General features: G+C 47.6%; 1 protein-coding gene across 7 annotated transcripts in view; it reads right to left on the bottom strand.

Annotated features, from left to right (window-relative positions):
- Positions 1–20,678, bottom strand: part of LOC139269044 (unconventional myosin-XVIIIb-like) — a 452,517-nt gene that overhangs the window by 193,171 nt on the left and 238,668 nt on the right. For all 7 annotated transcript variants that reach the window (XM_070888021.1, XM_070888023.1, XM_070888024.1 and 4 more), the window contains 4 exons: positions 15,054–15,119; positions 13,029–13,157; positions 11,611–11,754; positions 7,016–7,105 (listed from right to left, as the gene is read on the bottom strand). In XM_070888021.1, the coding sequence (XP_070744122.1) occupies positions 7,016–7,105; positions 11,611–11,754; positions 13,029–13,157; positions 15,054–15,119 (429 nt within the window). The remainder of the gene's footprint in view (positions 1–7,015; positions 7,106–11,610; positions 11,755–13,028; positions 13,158–15,053; positions 15,120–20,678) is intronic.

Here is a 20,678-nt window from a genome sequence, read left to right as displayed (position 1 = left end):
AAGATCACAACCAGTGCTTGGATTGGTCCAGGTTAGTCCCATGGTCCATTTTAACTCCCCGTGCAATTGGCTTCCACCAGGCGAACAGGGTTAAAATCAACTCGGATGTCCCTCGTTAATTGTATCAACAAGCAGTCACACAACTGGCCAGGTGGATGGAGAGTCTTTCTGGTCATATACTTTTTTAATGTTCCTCGCGTGCCCCATAGTCATCGATTCATCAGTAGGTGGTAGGTAGTAGCAGCAGCACTAAAGCAAAAGGTAAGCTACTGAAGCCAATTCTATGGCAATACATGCGAGTGGTCTGAAAAAGGTGGCATTTTCGCAGGGTCAAAAAATACCAATTTGTCTTTCCTTCTCCTAAGATGAAACATCTCACTTCCTTTACTTAATTCAAGCCAATGTCTTAGCCAAATATATATAAATACTCAATAAAACCAATAAGTAATGAACTGCACTGGGGTGGTGGGGTCAAACACATGGGCCGTGATTTCTCCAACATGGTGGGTCCCAGCCTCGCTGTCGGCTCCAGTCTGCTGTCCAAAATGATTTTCCCCATGCGTTTTCCAGCCAATTGAAGGAAGCGGATCTGATGACGTCATTTGATGACGCGTCATCAGCCGGTTTCCTTCGAGGGACTGTGCGCAAATTTAGTTTGACAGTTGTGCTGTCAGTGTTCTACAGCATTGAGGTGCTGCAAACATGGACAATGATCGCAAAGGTGCATGACTGCACCCAGGCTCTCCCATGACTCCCTCCAGATGCTTATGGAGGGAGTCACAGCACTCAAGGAGGTTCTCTTCCCTTCCAATGGGCGGAAGAGACCTGCGCAGGAGACCAACACTGCCTGGTTGCACATTGCGCAGGAGGACACAAGCAGCAATGTGGTCAGGAGGACCAGGCTGCAGTGGCGCAAACCTTCCAATGATCTCAGTAGATCACGAAACGTTACTGCAAAGTCACACTCAATCTCATCCTGCTGTTCCATTCATCACATCCCCATCACTCGGCCTTCCCTACCCTACTCATGCACATCCTTACTCACATTAACATACCTTGCACCTCCACCCATCCCTCTCTATCTACATTATCACTTCCCCGTCTCACTAGCTACCCCTCACATTCACCCTCATCCTTATCCAATCAAACCAACTAACAGCACACAAGGGTAGGCACTTGAGTGTCTTATGCAATATTCATGTAAAATTTCTGGTTAATGTGGTGTCAAACATTGAAACCTTTATATTCAACACTTTGCGTTCTTGAACAGATCTGTGTGCACCTTTGGAAGTGGATTAGTGAGTTGCAGTGAATGGAGAGACATAACGGTACCCCCTGCAAAGGAATGGCTTGGACATTGTAGGGATGCTTTATGATCTTGGTGTGGGGTGGTGCCAATCTGGCGCATCATGTGGCAGCCAGGGATACAGCATCAAATGAAGTAAATCTGACCATGGTGAGGCCATCGCTGGCGTCCCGGGCAGCAATGTGGTCGGGTGCTGATGCCCTGTGCAGCATTAGTTGATTGCAAGAAGGTTGGTGTTGTTGTTGGTCTGCTGGTGTGACTGGTGCTACTGATGTTGGGGCTGATCGTGGTGGGATTCTGAGGACCAAGGTGAGATAGTTTCAAGGGCACCAATGCTGATGTAATAGATGGCAGCTGAACTTGAGATGACAGAAGCGATCTGTCAATGGTGAGAGATGGTTATTCCAATGAGGTGATACAGGATACAAAGTTTACTCTAAACACTTACAACCTGCATAAAGTTCAATCTGTCTTCCAAATGCAGCAAGCAACAGCTTCAGAGTTTGGAAAGTGAACAACTGTGAGATGGGAGCTTTTATAGCACATTTGCAGCTGTCAAGTAAAGAGATGATTTCATGGTCACACAACTCACGACCTGCTTACCTGACGTGATCCCCAAGCAGCGTGGACCCCATGGTTGACCTGGTAAGCTCTGAAGGTGAGCTGAAAATAGTTCTGAATGGTCTGTTAACAAGTTCATAGTGATCTCCGTGCGTGGCGGCTCCAACCTGAGAGAGACCATCAGCGGTAGGTCGGGGCCATAAAAGGAATGGCGAGCAGCAGCCATGGGCAGTGCGGCGGTGTACCACGGCAAGGTACAACGTGAACTGGTGCAGGGGGGTGACGGCAGCAAAGAGGGATATCATCAAGGTCCAGGTCGGGTGATTGGAGCGTGGGCAGGTACAGCAGGAGCAGCGAGGTCAGGGCGAAGGAGCGGTGAGAGATTGTAGAGGGAGGTGATCGGGGCCCTGGAGAGGCGTGAGTTCGGAGCCCAGCAGAAGCGAGGGCCCAGGGGCAGCACGGGCCCAGCCCACACCGCAATATGTGTGTACACCAGGTCCGTGCAGCAAAACACGTCTCCAGTCATCTTGGTTAACTCTTGCCACTGGACCAAGACCTAGCTCGGTCAAGCCCGTGTGGTGGCTGGCGTGCAACGGCCACCACACGTTAAAAAAAATCCACGCACAGGCATCTTCCACCCTTCAGGATATAGTTCAGGACCTGGGATATTAGGTCCTTCATTGAAACACCTGTGAACTCATCCTTTTTTGGCGTGGAAGCAAGTCATCCTCGCTTCGAGACCCTGCCTGTGATGATGAGTGATGATGAGTGACCTCTGAGGGACTGCCTGTGATGATGAGTGATGATGAGTGACCTCTGAGGGACTGCCTGTGATGATGATTTACCTCCGAGGGACTGCCTATGACGATGAGTGACCTCTGAGGGACTGCCTGTGATGATGATTTACCTCCGAGGGACTGTCTATGATGATGAGTGACCTCCGAGGGACTGTCTGTGATGATGAGTGACCTCTGAGGGACTGCCTGTGATGATGAGTGACCTCTGAGGGACTGCCTGTGATGATGAGTGACCTCTGAGGGACTGCCTGTGATGATGATTTACCTCCGAGGGACTGCCTATGATGATGAGTGACCTCCGAGGGACTGCCTATGATGATGAGTGACCTCCGAGGGACTGTCTGTGATGATGAGTGACCTCTGAGGGACTGCCTGTGATGATGAGTGACCTCCGAGGGACTGCCTGTGATGATGTGTGACCTCTGAGGGACTGCCTGTGATGATGAGTGACCTCTGAGGGACTGCCTGTGATGATGTGTGACCTCTGAGGGACTGCCTATGATGATGAGTGACCTCCGAGGGACTGTCTGTGATGATGAGTGACCTCTGAGGGACTGCCTGTGATGATGAGTGACCTCTGAGGGACTGCCTGTGATGATGAGTGACCTCTGAGGGACTGCCTGTGATGATGATTTACCTCCGAGGGACTGCCTATGATGATGAGTGACCTCCGAGGGACTGCCTATGATGATGAGTGACCTCCGAGGGACTGTCTGTGATGATGAGTGACCTCTGAGGGACTGCCTGTGATGATGAGTGACCTCCGAGGGACTTCCTGTGATGATGTGTGACCTCTGAGGGACTGCCTGTGATGATGAGTGACCTCTGAGGGACTGCCTGTGATGATGTGTGACCTCTGAGGGACTGCCTATGATGATGAGTGACCTCCGAGGGACTGTCTGTGATGATGAGTGACCTCTGAGGGACTGCCTGTGATGATGAGTGACCTCCGAGGGACTGCCTGTGATGATGAGTGACCTCCGAGGGACTGCCTGTGATGATGATTTACCTCCGAGGGACTGCCTGTGATGATGATTTACCTCCGAGGGACTGCCTATGACGATGAGTGACCTCTGAGGGACTGCCTGTGATGATGATTTACCTCCGAGGGACTGCCTGTGATGATGAGTGACCTCTGAGGGACTGCCTGTGACGATGAGTGACCTCTGAGGGACTGCCTGTGATGATGATTTACCTCCGAGGGACTGCCTATGATGATGAGTGACCTCCGAGGGACTGTCTGTGACGATGAGTGACCTCCGAGCGACTGCCTATAACAATGAGTGAGCTCTGAGGGACTGCCTGTGATGATGATGATGAGGATGAGGGACCTCCGAGGGACTTCCTGTGATGATGATGACGATGAGGGACCTCCGAGGGACTTCCTGTGATGATGATGACGATGAGGGACCTCCGAGGGACTGCCTGTGATGATGATGATGATGATGAGGGACCTGAATTGCCTCCCCCGCCGCTGCTTGTTGGGTCTGCTGAGCGTTGACAGATCCGACATCTGGGAAAGGTGTGTGGCGGTGGGTTGATGGCGGGGTCCCAACCCGCTGTCAAAAAAAATGTTCCCCCCACCCGACCCGCCACCAATTGCACCCACTGACCCCTGAAAAATACCCCCCCCCCCCTCTCCCCAATGGTCCTTCTGTTTGGAAGTAAAGTGTTTCAGTTGCTGGGTTTGTCATTTCATTATTCTGATATTTCCACCCTCAAGAGTTAGGTTCAAAATCGTTTTATGTTGCTTTTAGGAACTTTTGTGCATCAGCGTGAAACTTTATTGTCCTTTTGCAATGACTAATATCCCCCTTAGTTGCAAATTCCACACAGGTTCCCTTCATGGCTCCCAGAATCATACATCACACACCGAGCAGGACAATCGAAAACTACTGGAGGATAGATTATCACGGGCGAGTTCACCTTTCTAATCAATATAGACACCTCTTTGATGCAATTGGGAGCAAGCCCTGTTCAATCATTCATATTTTGAAACGCAGTGATGATTATTTGAGAGTCTGGAACATGGTCCAATTACCACTGTTGCTCAAGGAGACAATTAAGAGGTTTGCTGCTGGGAATCGGGCTTCCAGCTTCTGCAAACACCAACAAAAGCAGCTTAATACAAAATGCATCTGCTGTGCGATGGTTTAAATGTGGACCACCTGGGAGAGCGAGAACTGGAAGGTTTTATGTACATCGCACGTCCTATTAATTTATTCCCCATTCTCCCGACTGTTTATCATAACTGTTCAATCCATGCCAAATCTACCCAGCAAGTGTTCACTTCAGGCACTTTTATACTCCAAGAGTACAGCACACTGCAAACCCATTTGTCTACAAATCCGCTGTCTGGTTAAAGCTTCCTGTTCCACCAAGGTCAGCGTGTGGATCTGATCCTGCACATTTGCAATTTGGGTCTCCATATTAGGCGGGAGAACTGAGTGCGTCGACTGAGACCCGTCCCCAACAGAAATGTAAAGAGCGCTTGAAGCAGTTTCTGCCCCCGCCTCCCCCCAAACAGGAACAAAAGCCCCAGGAAGTATAAAAGCGTCTTTGAGGAACTCTATGATCGGGGATCAAATCTCCAGAGTTTCCCGATGGCCAAAACAGACCAGGGCAACCTGATGAGGGCACAGCTGCTCAAAACGGGAGTCACCACAGAGAAAGGGGTGTAAATAAACCCGAGCAAAGGATTGAATACACATCATCATCATAGGCAGTCCCTCGAACGAGGATGACTTGCTTCCACCAGAGTTCACAGATGTTTCAATGAAGGACCTGATATTCCAGTCCTGAGCTCCAATTGAGGTGGTGGAAGATGCCTGTGCGTGGATTTTTTGAACATGCGGTGACCGTTGCAAATCAGCTACCACACGGGCTTGACAGAGCTTGGCCTTTTTCCAGAGGCAAGGGTTAAGCAGGACGACCGGAGACCTGCTCTGCTGCACGGACCTATTGCGCACACATATCGCAGTGTGGGCTGGCCCGTGCTGCCCCTGGGCCTTCGGCTCATCTGGGCCCCGTACCCTCATCTGTCGCGCCTCCGCCACGATCTCTCGCCGCTCCTTCGGCAGCACCTCCAAAACCCACGACCTCTACCACCTAGAAGGACAAGGGCAGCAGGCGCATGGGAACACCACCACCTCCCAGTTCCCCTCCAAGTCACACACCATCCTGACTTGGAAGTATATCGCCGTTCCTTCACCGCCGCTGGGTCAAAATCCTGGATCTCCCTCCCTAACGGCACAGTGGGAGCACCTTCACCACACGGACTGCAGCGGTTCAAGAAGACGGCTCACCACCACCTTCTCAAGGGGCAATTAGGGATGGGCAATAAATGCCGGCCTTGTCAGCAATGCCCACATCCCGAGAATGAATTTCTAAAGAAAATACAGCTAAAGATGCATTCTCACCAGGGATTAGATAGGATAAGAAACACAAAAGATTACATTTGTTCTGTTGAGCATGACGAATAAAGGAAGAATATTACATGCAGCTAATGAAGCTAACTCAAGGTCTATCTCCATTGGGGAATATGGGCAATCTCCTTTTGGTCTACAAGCAGAATTTCTGCTTTCTTCAACAGAATGCTTGTTACACGTTTACGGTCTGCTGTCGATACCGTCTCAGGATCAGTGGCATCAGTGGCCTCCTTAAATGGCCCGAGCATCTTACTTTTACAGGCGTTGACTCACATCGGCCTAAATCTACAACAACAACAACTTGTATTTATATCGCGCCTTTAACAGAGTGAAACGTCCCAAGCACCTCACAGGTGTATTATGAGATAAAACAATTTGACACCGATACACATAAGTAGATATCAGCACAGGTGACCAAAAGCTTGGTCAAAGAGGTAGGTTCGAAGGAGCGTCCTGAAGGAGGAAAGAGAGGTAGAGAGGTTTAGGCAGGGAGTTCCAGAGCTTGGGGCCCAGGCAACAGAAGGCTCGGCCACCAATGGTTAAGTGATTATAATCAGGGGTGCTCAGGAGGGCAGAATTAGAGGAGCGCCGATATCTTGGCAAAAACCTTCACAGCTTTCGCTTTAAAAACCTGATTGACTACCTATGTCCTTTTTCTCGGTGTTTTATAAGCCAGAAAGGGATCAAGACGTTCCAAAAACCAGGACTCACCACGGCAGTATGGATGATATATTCATAGCCTACATTCCTGGCGTATTCAGCTAACCCTTCTATCAGCTGATTGATTATAGAAATAATGAATAAATGAAAAAAGATCGGAACATAAAGTCTGGAGTGAGAAAAGGTCACTTGCCCATCAGGCTCACGCCGAACAAAGTGTGGAAAATACACAGTAACAAACGAGTAACTAAAAGCGAGCTTGCCTTGCCCTCGAGTAGGTCAGCGTTCTCTCTGATCTCCTTGCGTTCCCGGTCAGATTTCTCCAACTTCTTGCGCAATGCACCGACCTCCTCCTAGTCACATAAAAAAAACGCCTTGTTAGGAACTACACAAAAAAATCCACTTTCGGGAGCGGGGCGGTGGGGAGCGGGGCGGGGTGGAAAGGTAAATAAAATCTCTTTGGCTTTTAGTTTGCTCCAAGATGATCTGCCTGGCGACGGAAAGCCGGAACACAGTCAAAGCCTTTGTAGCAGACTCTGTCATCCAATACTGGAGCCGAGTGGGTCTACAGTACTGCAGGGCGCTGCTGGTAACTGGACAGTCAGACGGGCTCAGTACTTGGACCTGAAAGGGTTAACCCTATCACTGGGAGTTGAGATTCTTCCTGCTCAACTCCCGGTAAACTCACTAGCCACACTCTAATTGGTTGGCACCTTACTGGTGCTCGGTCATGGCAATCGGCACAGTTTTAGATAGTAAAACACCAACAGTATTCTTTCAGACGAGCGAACCCCCAAGTCTTGGTTCTTGCCAGCGTATGCCTAAGCTCGCTGGAAAATAGATGGCATTTCTACAGGAAGACCATGTACACTGCAAACTAGGCCACAGAAACATTATTTGTATGGCTTTCTCAGTAGCTTCCTAATCTTGAAGACCTCCATCGGGTCCTCCCTAAACCTCGTTGGATCTAGAGGCAAATGTGTAACTGTAATTCTGGTCTGGCAACATCCTAGTGAATCAGTCCTGCCCCTTTCCCATTGCTTTTATAATGGAATGTCCTAAACTGTACATAAACTCCAACCCTGGTTTTGTATAAATTCAGCATTAGATCCTTTCTCTTGTATTCTATATATTTATATGTAAAGCCTAGGATTGTCTTAATATGGTCTAACCTAGTTGTGCTGCTACTTTTAATAACCTGGGTATCTGCACACCAACATAAGACCATAAGAAATAGGGGCAGTAGGAGGCCAGATGGCCCCTCGAGCCTGCTCCACCATTCAATAAGATCCTGGCTGATCATTGACCTCAACTCCACTTTCCCACCCGATCTCCATATCCCTCGATTCTCCTAGAGTCCAAATATCTATCTATAACACACCAAGCCCCCCCCCCCCCCCACCCTGCTCTTCTATTCCATTTAAAATCTTACTATTAAAAGGTGAATTTCCATGACTAGAGTCGGAGGTGGGTGTTATTTCGAAGGTGGAACAAGGAAGTGCTGGTGATGGAATGAATATGTGGTTCGAAGCTTAACTCAAAGTCTAGCAGGACGCTGAAACAAGAGGACCTTTAACTATTTTAATGATTGTATTTCATTGGGTTCAACGTGACCGAGGGGCCAGCAAGAGGATGGAAACCTCAATTTCATGGGCACAAATTAATATGAAACACGAAGATTAATGAACAGATCTAATGCGATGAAAGAACAACAAATTACAGTTGGTGCTCCCAGATATCTAGCTCCATTACTTCATTTTGAAGATCAACTTGTGTATTCCCAGCTTTAAAAATGGTCAGGGATAAAAATTAAATACATAGGTAAAGGAGCATTGAAGATCATGGGCTGAATGGCCTCCTGCTGTGCTGTAACTATTCTATAATTCTATGATGTGGGCCAACTGGAGTGATCACCCGGGAAGGGCAGGTACAGAGAAGGACTTTTGCTGAAGCAAAGTGCCACAGCACCATCGGGCCTGTAGGACTCGGACTGTTCATCATGGGCCGAGATTTGCGGCCACTACGGGTGTGTACGAGGTGCACATGTGCCCATAGAGGGCCCTACAAGTTCCGGGTTTAGGGTATGCGAAGCGCATGCACCTAAACCCGGAACTTGCGATCTGTCAAAGATCCTCTTGACTGATCCACCACATCCGAAACTGAAGGGCCTCCATGGGCAGAGAGAGTTGGGCTGCAAATATTCTGCAAATTCTTGCGACTGATAAAAGCACATGTAAGGCCTGCTTTTAAAGTAGGGAAAAATATATATTTTTAAATAATTTAAACATTTAAAATCCTGTTAAATAAGATAAGTACATACAGAACTCACAAGTATGAAGGGGATCCCCATACCCTGATAGGTTGGGCCATATACTGATACTCATGCTCTCCTGGGATATATGGGCCTCTATGCTGGCATTTGCGTAGTGCTCTAGGACCACAAGTCTCCCAATCTCCGGGACCACCAGGTACTTTCGTAGAAATTTCTAAGGTCGGAGTCATTCACCCGCGGGAAGCCTCCGACCGCAATTTCTGGGCCAATAAATTAGCTAAAAAGTTACTCCTGCTTTCTTCTGCTGGTATAGGCAATGCAATTCAGTCACTCGGCATCTTGGCCTTTATATTGCAAAGGGGATGGAGTCTAAAAGCAGAGAAGTCTTGCTACAGCTATACGGGGTATTGGTGAGGCCACACCTGGAATACTGAGTGCAGTTTTGGTTTCCATATATTCGAAAGGATATACTTGCTTTTGAGGCAGTTCAGAGAAGGTTAACTAGGTTGATTCCGAAGATGAGGGGGCTGACTTATGAGGAAAGGTTGAGTAGGTTGGGCCTCTACTCATTGGAATTCAGAAGAATGAGAGGTGATCTTATCGAAACGTATAAGATTATGAGGAGGCTTGACAAGGTGGATGCAGAGAGGATGTTTCCACTGATAGGGGAGACTAGAAATAGGGGGCATAATCTTAGAATAAAGGGCTGCCCAACTGACATGAGGAGGAATTTCTTCTCTCAGTGGGTTGTAAATCTGTGGAATTCGCTGTCTCAGAGAGTTTTGGAAGCTGGGTCATTGAATAATTTTAAGACAGAGATAGACAGTTTCTTAACCGATAAGGGAATAAGGGGTTATGGGGAGCGGGCAGGGAAGTGGAGCTGAGACCATGATCGGATCAGCCATGATCGTATTAAATGGCGGAGCAAGCTCGAGGTGCCGTATGGCCTACTCCTGCTCCTATTTCTATGTCCTTATGTTGTTATATATTGAACTGAAAATCATGCCCAAGAATTTTGGAATTCCTGTGTCTTGCCACCCATAGCCTCAACAACACAGGACATTGTCAGGGACTAACAGGCATCCATGGCGTCCACCTTTGCCAGGATGATGTATTTTCCTCATTCACATTCTATTATAACATGCTTGCCCTTTTGTGTTCAGACATATTATGGACCTGGCCCCTGGAAACGCCAGGATTTCAGATGGAGCTGAAAGGGGATGGGACCCTGCCAGATCTGGGCTCCACCCCAAATTCCATCACCAATGCCCTGTCCCAGCAGAACTAGGGCCATCAATATAAGACAGTCACTAATAAATCCAATAGGGAATTCAGGAGAAACTTCTTCACCCAGAGAGTGGATAGAATGTGGAACTCGCTGCCACAAGTAGTTGAGGCGAATAGCATAGATGCATTCAAGGGGCAGCTCGATAAACACATGAAGGAGAAAGGGATTGAAGGATATAGTGATGGGGGTTAGATGAAGAAGGGTGAGAGGAGATGCAAGTGGAGCTTAAACACTGGCATGAACCTGTTGAGCCGAGTGGCCTGGTTCTGTGCTGTAAATACTGTGTAATACTGTGTAATGTAGGAGGTTCACCATGGTATTCTGAGGTTGGGGCAGGACTGATGTCTGAGCGACATATGAAAGTAACTCTAATCTCCGACACCTGAATAAAACAAAAGTGCAGCACTCCCAGAAGATTGGTAAAACAATGAAATCATCTCCTTCTATCGGATTGTACTCTTTATATCGCATTTCTTTACATTCCCAGGCTGGCTAGAAAATAAATATTTACATCAATTTAACAATTCAAATAAAGCAAATGGACAGGAGACAGTCTAGTGTGACTAAACTCTAAAGCACAAGTCCCAACTGCTGTTTATGTGAGACGAGTCTATCAATAACCTTGCTACCATGCGCTGCATTATCCCAGCGAGCATCAAGAAACACACATCCAACTAATCGGTTTCACTGATTGAATTGCGCAACTGACTTGCTCTGGAAGAATATCTGTTGCTCCTGTGTTCTATTAGGCGACGTGAGGCACATTCTTTCAAAAGATATAGAAAGAAAGGGAGAAAGAACTTATATTGCGCCTTTCACGACCACCAGACGTCCCAAAGCGCTTTACAGCCAAGGAAGTACTTTTTGGAGTGTAGTCACTGTTGTACTGTAGGAAATGCGGCAGCTAATTTTTGCACAGCAAGCTCCCACACACAACAGATAGTCTATTTTGTTCTGTGCTGGATGGATAAATATTGGCCTGGACACCGGGGAGAACTCCCCTGCTCTTCTTCGAAATAGTGCCATGGGATCTTTTATATCCACCTGCGAGGGCAGACGGTTTGATGTCTCATCCGAAAGACGGCTCCTCCGACAGTGCAGTGCTCCCTCAGCACTGCACTGGGAGTGACAGCCTCGATTTTTGTGCTCAAGTCTCTGGAGTGGGACTTTATCCAACGACCTTCTGACTCAGAGGCGAGAGTGCCACCCACTCTGCCACTGGCTGACAATATGAAAAATTTCGGGGGGCTGGGGTGGAGAGGCCTGTACATCTCCCTGCCGCTATGTCGCAAACATACCTCTTTGACTCGAAGATTTTTATCAGCCAAGTTAATGTTAAGCATCGGACGGATTCTTGACATCAGCTGCCACCATTGCCACTGATGGACCAGCCAGTACTTCTTGATGTTCTTCTGAATGCAGCAAAGGGCTAAACGCTGGGTCTGGAGAAAGAGAAAAAAAAACACCGCAGTCAGCTCATTCGACGCTGGGGTGTACAGGCCTTTCTGAAAGGGAAAATTCAGGTGCCATGGAACCAGACCTTCATAGTGTATCGATAATTATGGGGTTGGAATTAGTTTTTTTAACGCCGTCCACTGCCGCCGGAGAGGGGCAGCTCATAGGTGGCTAAGTCCTTGCCGTCGGTGGCAACCGGGTTCCTGGTCTTCGGGAACTTTAGTTGGGCGGTGGGGGCCAAAGACGTACCGCTGCGCGCTCAGCCGCCACCCACGTGGTGACATCATCGAGCGTGCAACGTCCCCTTGCCGTCGCGGCCGGGGAATTAGGCGAGTACGGTGGCCTTACCGGCAAGGGTCCGTACAGCCGGGGAAATGTGGTGGGACATCAGGGGTCCCGGGATGGTAGGGTCCAGGGATCAAGGTGTTTCGGTTTATTGTTAGCACTTAGGTGCGAATGGGATCAGTGGGGAAGTGTCGGCAACATTTCTTTTTCTTTTTTTTTTTGGAAACTCGCCTGCCAGCAGCCGACCGTGGGTGAATTCGGTCGGCCTCCTGAGCTCCCGCTCCGTTGGGGCCCCGAGGGTGAGTGCGGAATGCCACTTTTAGCGCTGCTCTCTCATCTTTGGGCGGCAAAACTGAATTTCGCCGTTTGAGGCGGCACCTACCGCCTGCCGTTAAAATCAGCGCTCAGCCCATGTCACCGCCTCAAAATTTAGTTGGGCGATGAGGGCGACGCCCACGTGGTGATGTCATCGAGCGTGCAAACGTCCCTTTGCCGTGGCGGCTCAGAAATTAGGTGAGTACGGTGGCCTCATCGGCAGGCGTCCGTACAGCCGGGGAAAGGTGGTGGGACATCGGGGGTCCCGGGTGTTGTGTATGTAGGCACCTTTACTAATGACTCCATCAGGCAGGATATGGTGCTTAAACTCTGCAGACCTGCAGTCTTTTATTAGCAGCTCCTGAGTGACGACAACAAGCTGTGTGTTGCTTTTTATACTGGGTTACCTGCCATGTGCAGGCAACCCCTAGGCCTCCAGCAACAGCACCCTCTAGTGTACCGGTAAGGTGTGTACAGTACAAGGATACATTCAATGTTGCATACAGTGTTACAGACATTACACAGTGAACAGGCATGCCGACACAACACCGGGACCAAATTTCAAACCCTTACATTTTATTTCTTCCTCTTTAAGTACACATTTTTAGATGTGGGCCGTAGGCCACGGCAACCATTAACGCACATAACAGGAGAGCTTTACCTTCATTTTTTTGAATTGTTGCCGTCCAAGGAATCCCTGTCCCACAGCCTGCAGCAAGATTAAGTTGCGGCAAATCAGCTTCTCGCGGTCTCTCTCCAATCGGGGCACCACTCCGGCTTTGAAGAAGATCTGGTGGGAAATCAATCCACATTCAAAGATTAGGCGAAGGTTTCACTCCAGTAGTGAGTTCGGTAGCATTAGTAGTGGGTAGGTTATGTCACTGGACCAGTAATCCAGAGGTCTGGACTAATGATCTGGAGACACAAGTTCCAATCCCACCACGGCAACTGGGGAATTTAAATTCAGTTAATTAATCAAAAATCTGGAATAAAAAGCCAGCATCAGTCATAGCGACCGTGAAACTAATGGATTGTTGTAGAAAAGTCTTCTGGTTCACGAATGACATTTATGGAAGGAAATCCGCCGACCTTACCCAGTCTGGCCTATATGTGACTCCAGACCCACCTCGATGTGGTTGACTCTTAACTGCCCTCTGAAATGGCCTAGCAAGCCACTCAGTTGTATAAGGTACCACCACCTTCGGATGGGCAATAAATGCTGGCCTTGCCAGTGACGCCCTCATCCCATGAACGATAAATAAATACGTACGATAGCTTCACAAATATACTTCTGAATGGACATCTATATCGACAATAGCTTCAGAAAATGGCAATGTACTTTCCTGAGAACCAATTAATAAAAGCAGGACCCTAACCTTACCCTAACTCTTAACGGGCCTCTGAAATGGCCTAGCGAGCCACTGTGGGAGTACCTCCACCACGCGGACTGCAATGGTTCAAGAAGGCAGCTGACCACCACCTTCTCAAGGGGCAATTAGGGATGGGCAATAAATGCTGGCCTTGCCAGCGACGCCCACATCCCAGGATCGAATTTTTCAAAAATCATTTATTTATTGAGTTTCAGTGTATCCAAGCTTCTTTTAAGAAATCCTAGTTTTACTGAAATGCTGTCCTTTTGGGTGCACTGTGTGCATGAAGGAGTCAGAAGGATCCGCTGATAGGTTTAGATGAAGAATAGTGGGAGGAGTCTCGTGTGGAGCATAAACACCGGCATAGACCAGTTGGGCCAAATAGCCTGTTTCTGTGCTGTAAATTCTATCTAAAAAAAATAGTGCAACTTAGTTTATATTAAATCCAATCCAATGACCACAGTTTAGAGCTGACTGTTTTATAGGTTATATTGGTGCCCGAATGGATAAGCTTCTGAATCAAGGGGTATGGGGATCGCGTGGTGAAAATGGAGTTGAGGTAGAAGATCAGCCATGATCTTGTTAAATGGAGGAGCCATAAGGCCTACTCCTGCTCCTATACCTTATGTTCTAAACATGATGGGGGACATTTTGATTTTGGGCGATTGTGTAAAATGGTTGACAGAAAACCGGCAGTCGGTTTTACATCTCTCCCAATTTTTATTTCGATACTTCAGCACTCCCCCCACCGGGTTATTTTATCAATCACCGACACCTCCCACCCCTCACACTCAGGATTTCCCAGACAGAGATGCAGTCCATTGAATCTCTGCCTCTCCTGGATCTCTCTCCCCCTCTCTCCCACCCGGCCCACTCTCCTAATTTCTCTTCCTCTTCCTCTCCTCCTCTTCCCTTCCTCACCTGTCACCACCCCATCCCACCCCATTCTTCTCCACTTCCCCGTTCTCTCCCTCTATTCCATCCTCATCCCACTTTGTTCTGCACCCGCCACCTCCCCCCTCCTATCTTCCTCTCCCTCCCCCACCCAGTTTGGTTCCATTATTCCCTTACCCTCTAACACTGCTTGACCAGACAAATTCAAATTGGCCTGGATTATGTGCAATGCCACGGGAGATGGACGAGTGACCGTGACCTATCACAATGGCGACCTGCATACAGACTGCCCAGCCTAACACAGGATGGGTGGCAACCTGATAAAGCATGTGCCTTGATTTTATGTCTGAAATGTAAGTGTGACTTCCTGGGAGGTTTATTCCATTGCTGCACAGATGGAGGTCTCTCAGTGTTATACGCACCTGACTCTGTCCCAGACTAAAACTGTGCTTCTCCAAATCCAACAAGGTGAGAAGTTCTTCTGTAGCCTGAAAAATAAATTCAGTGATTTATGACATAATATGACATGGCTTATGTCTACTAACAAATGTTTTGCCAGTTATCATCGAGACAGAACCTCAGGTTCCTATTCTGCATTACTTCATCCAGCCCACCTAAAAACACAGCTTAGCTCCGTGTAGCACGCTGACCTCCGTTAGAAGGTTGTGGGTTCAAGCCCCACGGCAGGGTCTGAGCACAGACTCTACGGTGAGTTCAATGTAGTACCGGGGAAATCTGGTATTTTTGGAGGCTTGGGCTTTCGAAAGAGACGTTAAACCGAGGCCCCGTCTGCCCTCTCAGGTGGTCGTAAAAGATCCCAAGGTCACTATTTCAAAGAAGAGCAGGGGAGTTTGCCTGAAGTCCTGGCCAATATTCATCCCTCAATCAACAGCACCAAAACTCAGCTCTTTTTATCTCTGTGCTGTTTCTGGGACTTTGCTGTGTGCAATGGCTACCACATTTGCTTACATAATATCAGTTTCAACACTGCAAATGGTAATTCTTTGGCTGTGAGGCACTTTGGGATGCTCTGCGGACATGTATAGATGGAAATCTTTCTCGTAGCCAATTCTCCATATTATCCTTCTTCATAATTTTATAACAAGGAACTAGTAAGTCAAATGGCATGTTGGTCTTTGTTGCAAGAGTCATCATCATAGGCAGTCCCTCGAAATTGAGGAAGACTTGCTTCCACTCCAAAAATGAGTTCTCCGGTGACTGTACAGTCCAATACGGGAATTACAGTCTCTGTCACAGGTGGGGCAGACAGTCATTGAAGGGAAGGGTGGGTGGGCAGTCTGGTTTGCCGCACGCTCCTTCCGTTTGTTTTCTGCATGCTCTCGGCGATGAGACTCGAGGTGCTCAGCGCCCTCCCGGATGCTCTTCCTCCACTTAGGGTGGTCTTGGACCAGGGACTCCCAGGTGCCGGTGGAGATGTTGCACATTATCAAGGAAGTCCAAGAGTACAAGAGTACATGCAAGTACAAGAATAAGAAAGTCTTGCTACAATTGTACAGGGCTTTGGAGAGACTACACCTGGAGTATTGTGCACAATTTGGTCACCTTACCTGAGGAAGGATAGACTTGCCTTAGAGGCGCTTCAAGGAAGCCTCACTAGACCCATCCCTGGGATGAGAGGGCGGTCCTGTGAGGAGAGATTGAGTAGATTGGGCCTATACTTTCTGGAGATTAGAAGAATGAGAGGAGATCTCATTGAAACATACAAGATTCTGAGGGGGATTGACAGGGTAGATGCTGAGAAACATAGAAACATAGAAAATAGGTGCAGGAGCAGGCCATTCAGCCCTTCTAGCCTGCACCGCCATTCAACGAGTTCATGGCTGAACATGAAACTTCAGTACCCACTTCCTGCTTTCACGCCATACCCCTTGATCCCCGGAGTAGTAAGGACTTCATCTAACTCCCTTTTGAATATATTTAGTGAATTGGCCTCAACAACTTTCTGTGGTAGAGAATTCCACAGGTTCACCACTCTCTGGGTGAAGAAGTTTCTCCTTATCTCGGTCCTAAATGGCTTACCCCTTATCCTTAGACTGTGACCCCTGGTTCTGGACTTCCCCAACATTGGGAACATTCTTCCTGCATCCAACCTGTCCAAACCCGTCAGAATTTTAAACGTTTCTATGAGGTCCCCTCTCACTCTTCTGAACTCCAGTGAATACAAGCCCAGTTGATTCAGTCTTTCTTGATAGGTCAGTCCCACCATCCCGGGAATCAGTCTGGTGAATCTTCGCTGCACTCCCTCAACAGCAAGTATGTCCTTCCTCAAGTTAGGAGACCAAAACTGTACACAATACTCCAGGTGTGGCCTCACCAAGGCCCTGTACAACTGTAGCAACACCTCCCTGCCCCTGTACTCAAATCCCCTCGCTATGAAGGCCAACATGCCATTTGCTTTCTTAACCGCCTGCTGTACCTGCATGCCAACCTTCAATGACTGAAGTACCATGACACCCAGGTCTCGTTGCACCTTCCCTTTTCCTAATCTGTCACCATTCAGATAATAGTCTGTCTCTCTGTTTTTACCACCAAAGTGGATAACCTCACATTTATCCACATTATACTTCATCTGCCACGCATTTGCCCACTCACCTAACCTATCCAAGTCACTCTGTAGCCTCATAGCATCCTCCTCGCAGCTCACACTGCCACCCAACTTAGTGTCATCCGCAAATTTGGAGATACTACATTTAATCCCCTCGTCTAAATCATTAATGTACAATGTAAACAGCTGGGGCCCCAGCACAGAACCCTGCGGTACCCCACTAGTCACTGCCTGCCATTCCGAAAAGTACCCATTTACTCCTACTCTTTGCTTCCTGTCTGACAACCAGTTCTCAATCCACGTCACCACACTACCCCCAATCCCATGTGCTTTAACTTTGCACATTAATCTCCTGTGTGGGACCTTGTCGAAAGCCTTCTGAAAGTCCAAATATACCACATCAACTGGTACTCCTTTGTCCACTTTATTGGAAACATCCTCAAAAAATTCCAGAAGATTTGTCAAGCATGATCTCCCTTTTACAAATCCATGCTGACTTGGACCTATCATGTCACCATTTTCCAAATGCGCTGCTATGACATCCTTAATAATTGATTCCATCATTTTACCCACTACTGAGGTCAGGCTGACCGGTCTATAATTCCCTGTTTTCTCTCTCCCTCCTTTTTTAAAAAGTGGGGTTACATTGGCTACCCTCCACTCGATAGGAACTGATCCAGAGTCAATGGAATGTTGGAAAATGACTGTCAATGCATCCACTATTTCCAAGGCCACCTCCTTAAGTACTCTGGGATGCAGTCCATCAGGCCCTGGGGATTTATCGGCCTTCAATCCCATCAATTTCCCCAACACAATTTCCCGACTAATAAAGATTTCCCTCAGTTCCTCCTCCTTAATAGACCCTCTGACCACTTTTATATCCGGAAGGTTGTTTGTGTCCTCCTTAGTGAATACTGAACCAAAGTACTTGTTCAATTGGTCTGCCATTTCTTTGTTCCCCGTTATGACTTCCCCTGATTCTGACTGCAGGGGACCTACGTTTGTCTTTACTAACCTCTTTCTCTTTACATACCTATAGAAACTTTTGCAATCCGCCTTAATGTTCCCTGCAAGCTTCTTCTCGTACTCCATTTTCCCTACCCTAATCAAACCCTTTGTCCTCCTCTGCTGAGTTCTAAATTTCTCCCAGTCCCCAGGTTCGCTGCTATTTCTGGCCAATTTATATGCCACTTCCTTGGCTTTAATACTATCCCTGATTTCCCTAGATAGCCACGGTTGAGCCACCTTCCCTTTTTTATTTTTACGCCAGACAGGAATGTACAATTGTTGTAATTCATCCATGCGTTCTCTAAATGTCTGCCATTGCCCATCCACAGTCAACCCCTTAAGTATCATTAGCCAATCTATCTTAGCCAATTCATGCCTCATACCTTCAAAGTTACCCTTCTTTAAGTTCTGGACCATGGTCTCTGAATTAACTGTTTCATTCTCCATCCTAATGCAGAATTCCACCATATTATGGTCACTCTTCCCCAAGGGGCCTCGCACAATGAGATTGCTAATTAATCCTCTCTCATTACACAACACCCAGTCTAAGATGGCCTCCCCCCTAGTTGGTTCCTCGACATATTGGTCTAGAAAACCATCCCTTATGCATTCCAGGAAATCCTCCTCCACCGTATTGCTTCCAGTTTGGCTAGCGCAATCTATGTGCATATTAAAGTCACCCATTATAACTGCTGCACCTTTATTGCATGCACTCCTAATTTCCTGTTTGATGCCCTCCCCAACATCACTACTACTGTTTGGAGGTCTGTACACAACTCCCACTAACGATTTTTGCCCTTTAGTGTTCTGCAGCTCTACCCATATAGATTCCACATCATCCAAGCTAATGTCTTTCCTAACTATTGCATTAATCTCCTCTTTAACCAGCAATGCTACCCCACCTCCTTTTCCTTTTATCCTGGCTGGTGAGTCTAGAACTAGGGGGCATAGTGCCAAGATAGGGTGTCGGCTATTTAGGACTGAGATGAGGAGAAATTTCTTCACTCAGAGGGTTGCGAATCTTTGGAATTCTCTACCCCAGAGAGCTGTGGATGCTCAGTCGTTGAGTATATTCAAGGTTGAGATAGATACGTTTTTGCACTCTAGGAGAAACAAGGGATATGGGGATTGGGCAGGAAAGTGGAGTTGAGGTCATAGATCAGCCATGATCTTATTGAATGGTGGAGCAGACTGGACCTACTCCTGCTCCTAATTCTTACGTTCTTATGAACTGCATTACATTCTTGGAGCATTTCAAAGTGCTTCGCACATCTTTTGGAGAGCACTGACTCTTATTATGTAGGCAAAGAAAGCAGCCATCATTCACCAGGAACATCCCACTGTTGTGTATAGAAGCTGAGTACTGTGAGCTAAACTTAGTGCGACCTTAGTCTTCTTTATTACAACTGCAGAGTGCCTTAACAACATGGCAGCCAACCTTTTATACCGGCCCTGCACGTGTGTGCAGGTGACCATTAGGACTCCAACAGTCGCGCCCCCTGGTGGCAAGTATTACATAGTTACATTCATAACACCCACAAACAGCAATGAAATAAAACAAGCAGTTAATCCGGGATTTTTTTTTACGTCTTTGTCAGGGCACGCAAAGGATTAGCTGCTCTTCTTCGAGTAGTATCATGGGGTTTTAGACATTCCCTTGGACAGACAGAAAGGACCTCCGTTTAACATCTCCTCTGAAGGATGTCACCTCTGATAACAAAGATTTCCTTCGTACAGTACTACAATGGAGGGTCACCTTCGTTTATGCACTCAACCCAGCAGCAGGCTGCCAGCTGAGCAAAGCTGGTGTATCTCTCACTAAAGATGATCTTGATTCTCTCTGAACAAGTTCATCTTCTGCCAGATAGATTGCCCACCGTTGTTCACAGTTTGACATTATCCTCTTTTGTTTGAGTTTTCCCAGCTGCTATCAAGGCACTCCTCGGTCAGGTTTCTATAATCAGACCGATTTTTTTCTCTTTCAGTCCTGTAGCCGTCTTTGACTTTCGTTTACTCTTATTCCTGTGATTAGAGGTGAACGAGTCGGGGAGAGCAATCAGATTACAGTTAGATCAAAGAGACTCTTAGATGTAGCAGCAGTGAGTGGAGAGATCAAAGGTAGCGATAGATGGAGAGAGACGCGGTGAGCTGCTCGGGTGGTGCTGTTTTTTACTTATATTAGTAAAGGCAAGTAAGGCTCTCCGTTATTTTCTCTGCTTGGCTCCAACCAATCCTTTCTACAGAATACATTTTCTCCGTGTTACTATGATTAAGGTCACTTGCAATTTTGGCTTTCCCCCTTTACGCACCTCCTCGCATAAATGTGCCGGGCAGCTCCACCTAGTGGACTACTGTGGTACTGCAACTACTAAATAACAAAGGATCATGTGATGGCAGTTTTCTGTTCAGAGCCATCTTGTGTAGTGTGTTTGTTAGTGATGTTGTAAGAATACATCACAGGCAGACCTGCAAA

This window comes from Pristiophorus japonicus, chromosome 8, assembly GCF_044704955.1.
Source record: "Pristiophorus japonicus isolate sPriJap1 chromosome 8, sPriJap1.hap1, whole genome shotgun sequence".
Lineage (NCBI taxonomy): Eukaryota > Metazoa > Chordata > Chondrichthyes > Pristiophoridae > Pristiophorus > Pristiophorus japonicus.
Note: the sequence above shows the minus strand (reverse complement) of the source record. Positions and strands in the feature narration are given on the sequence as shown.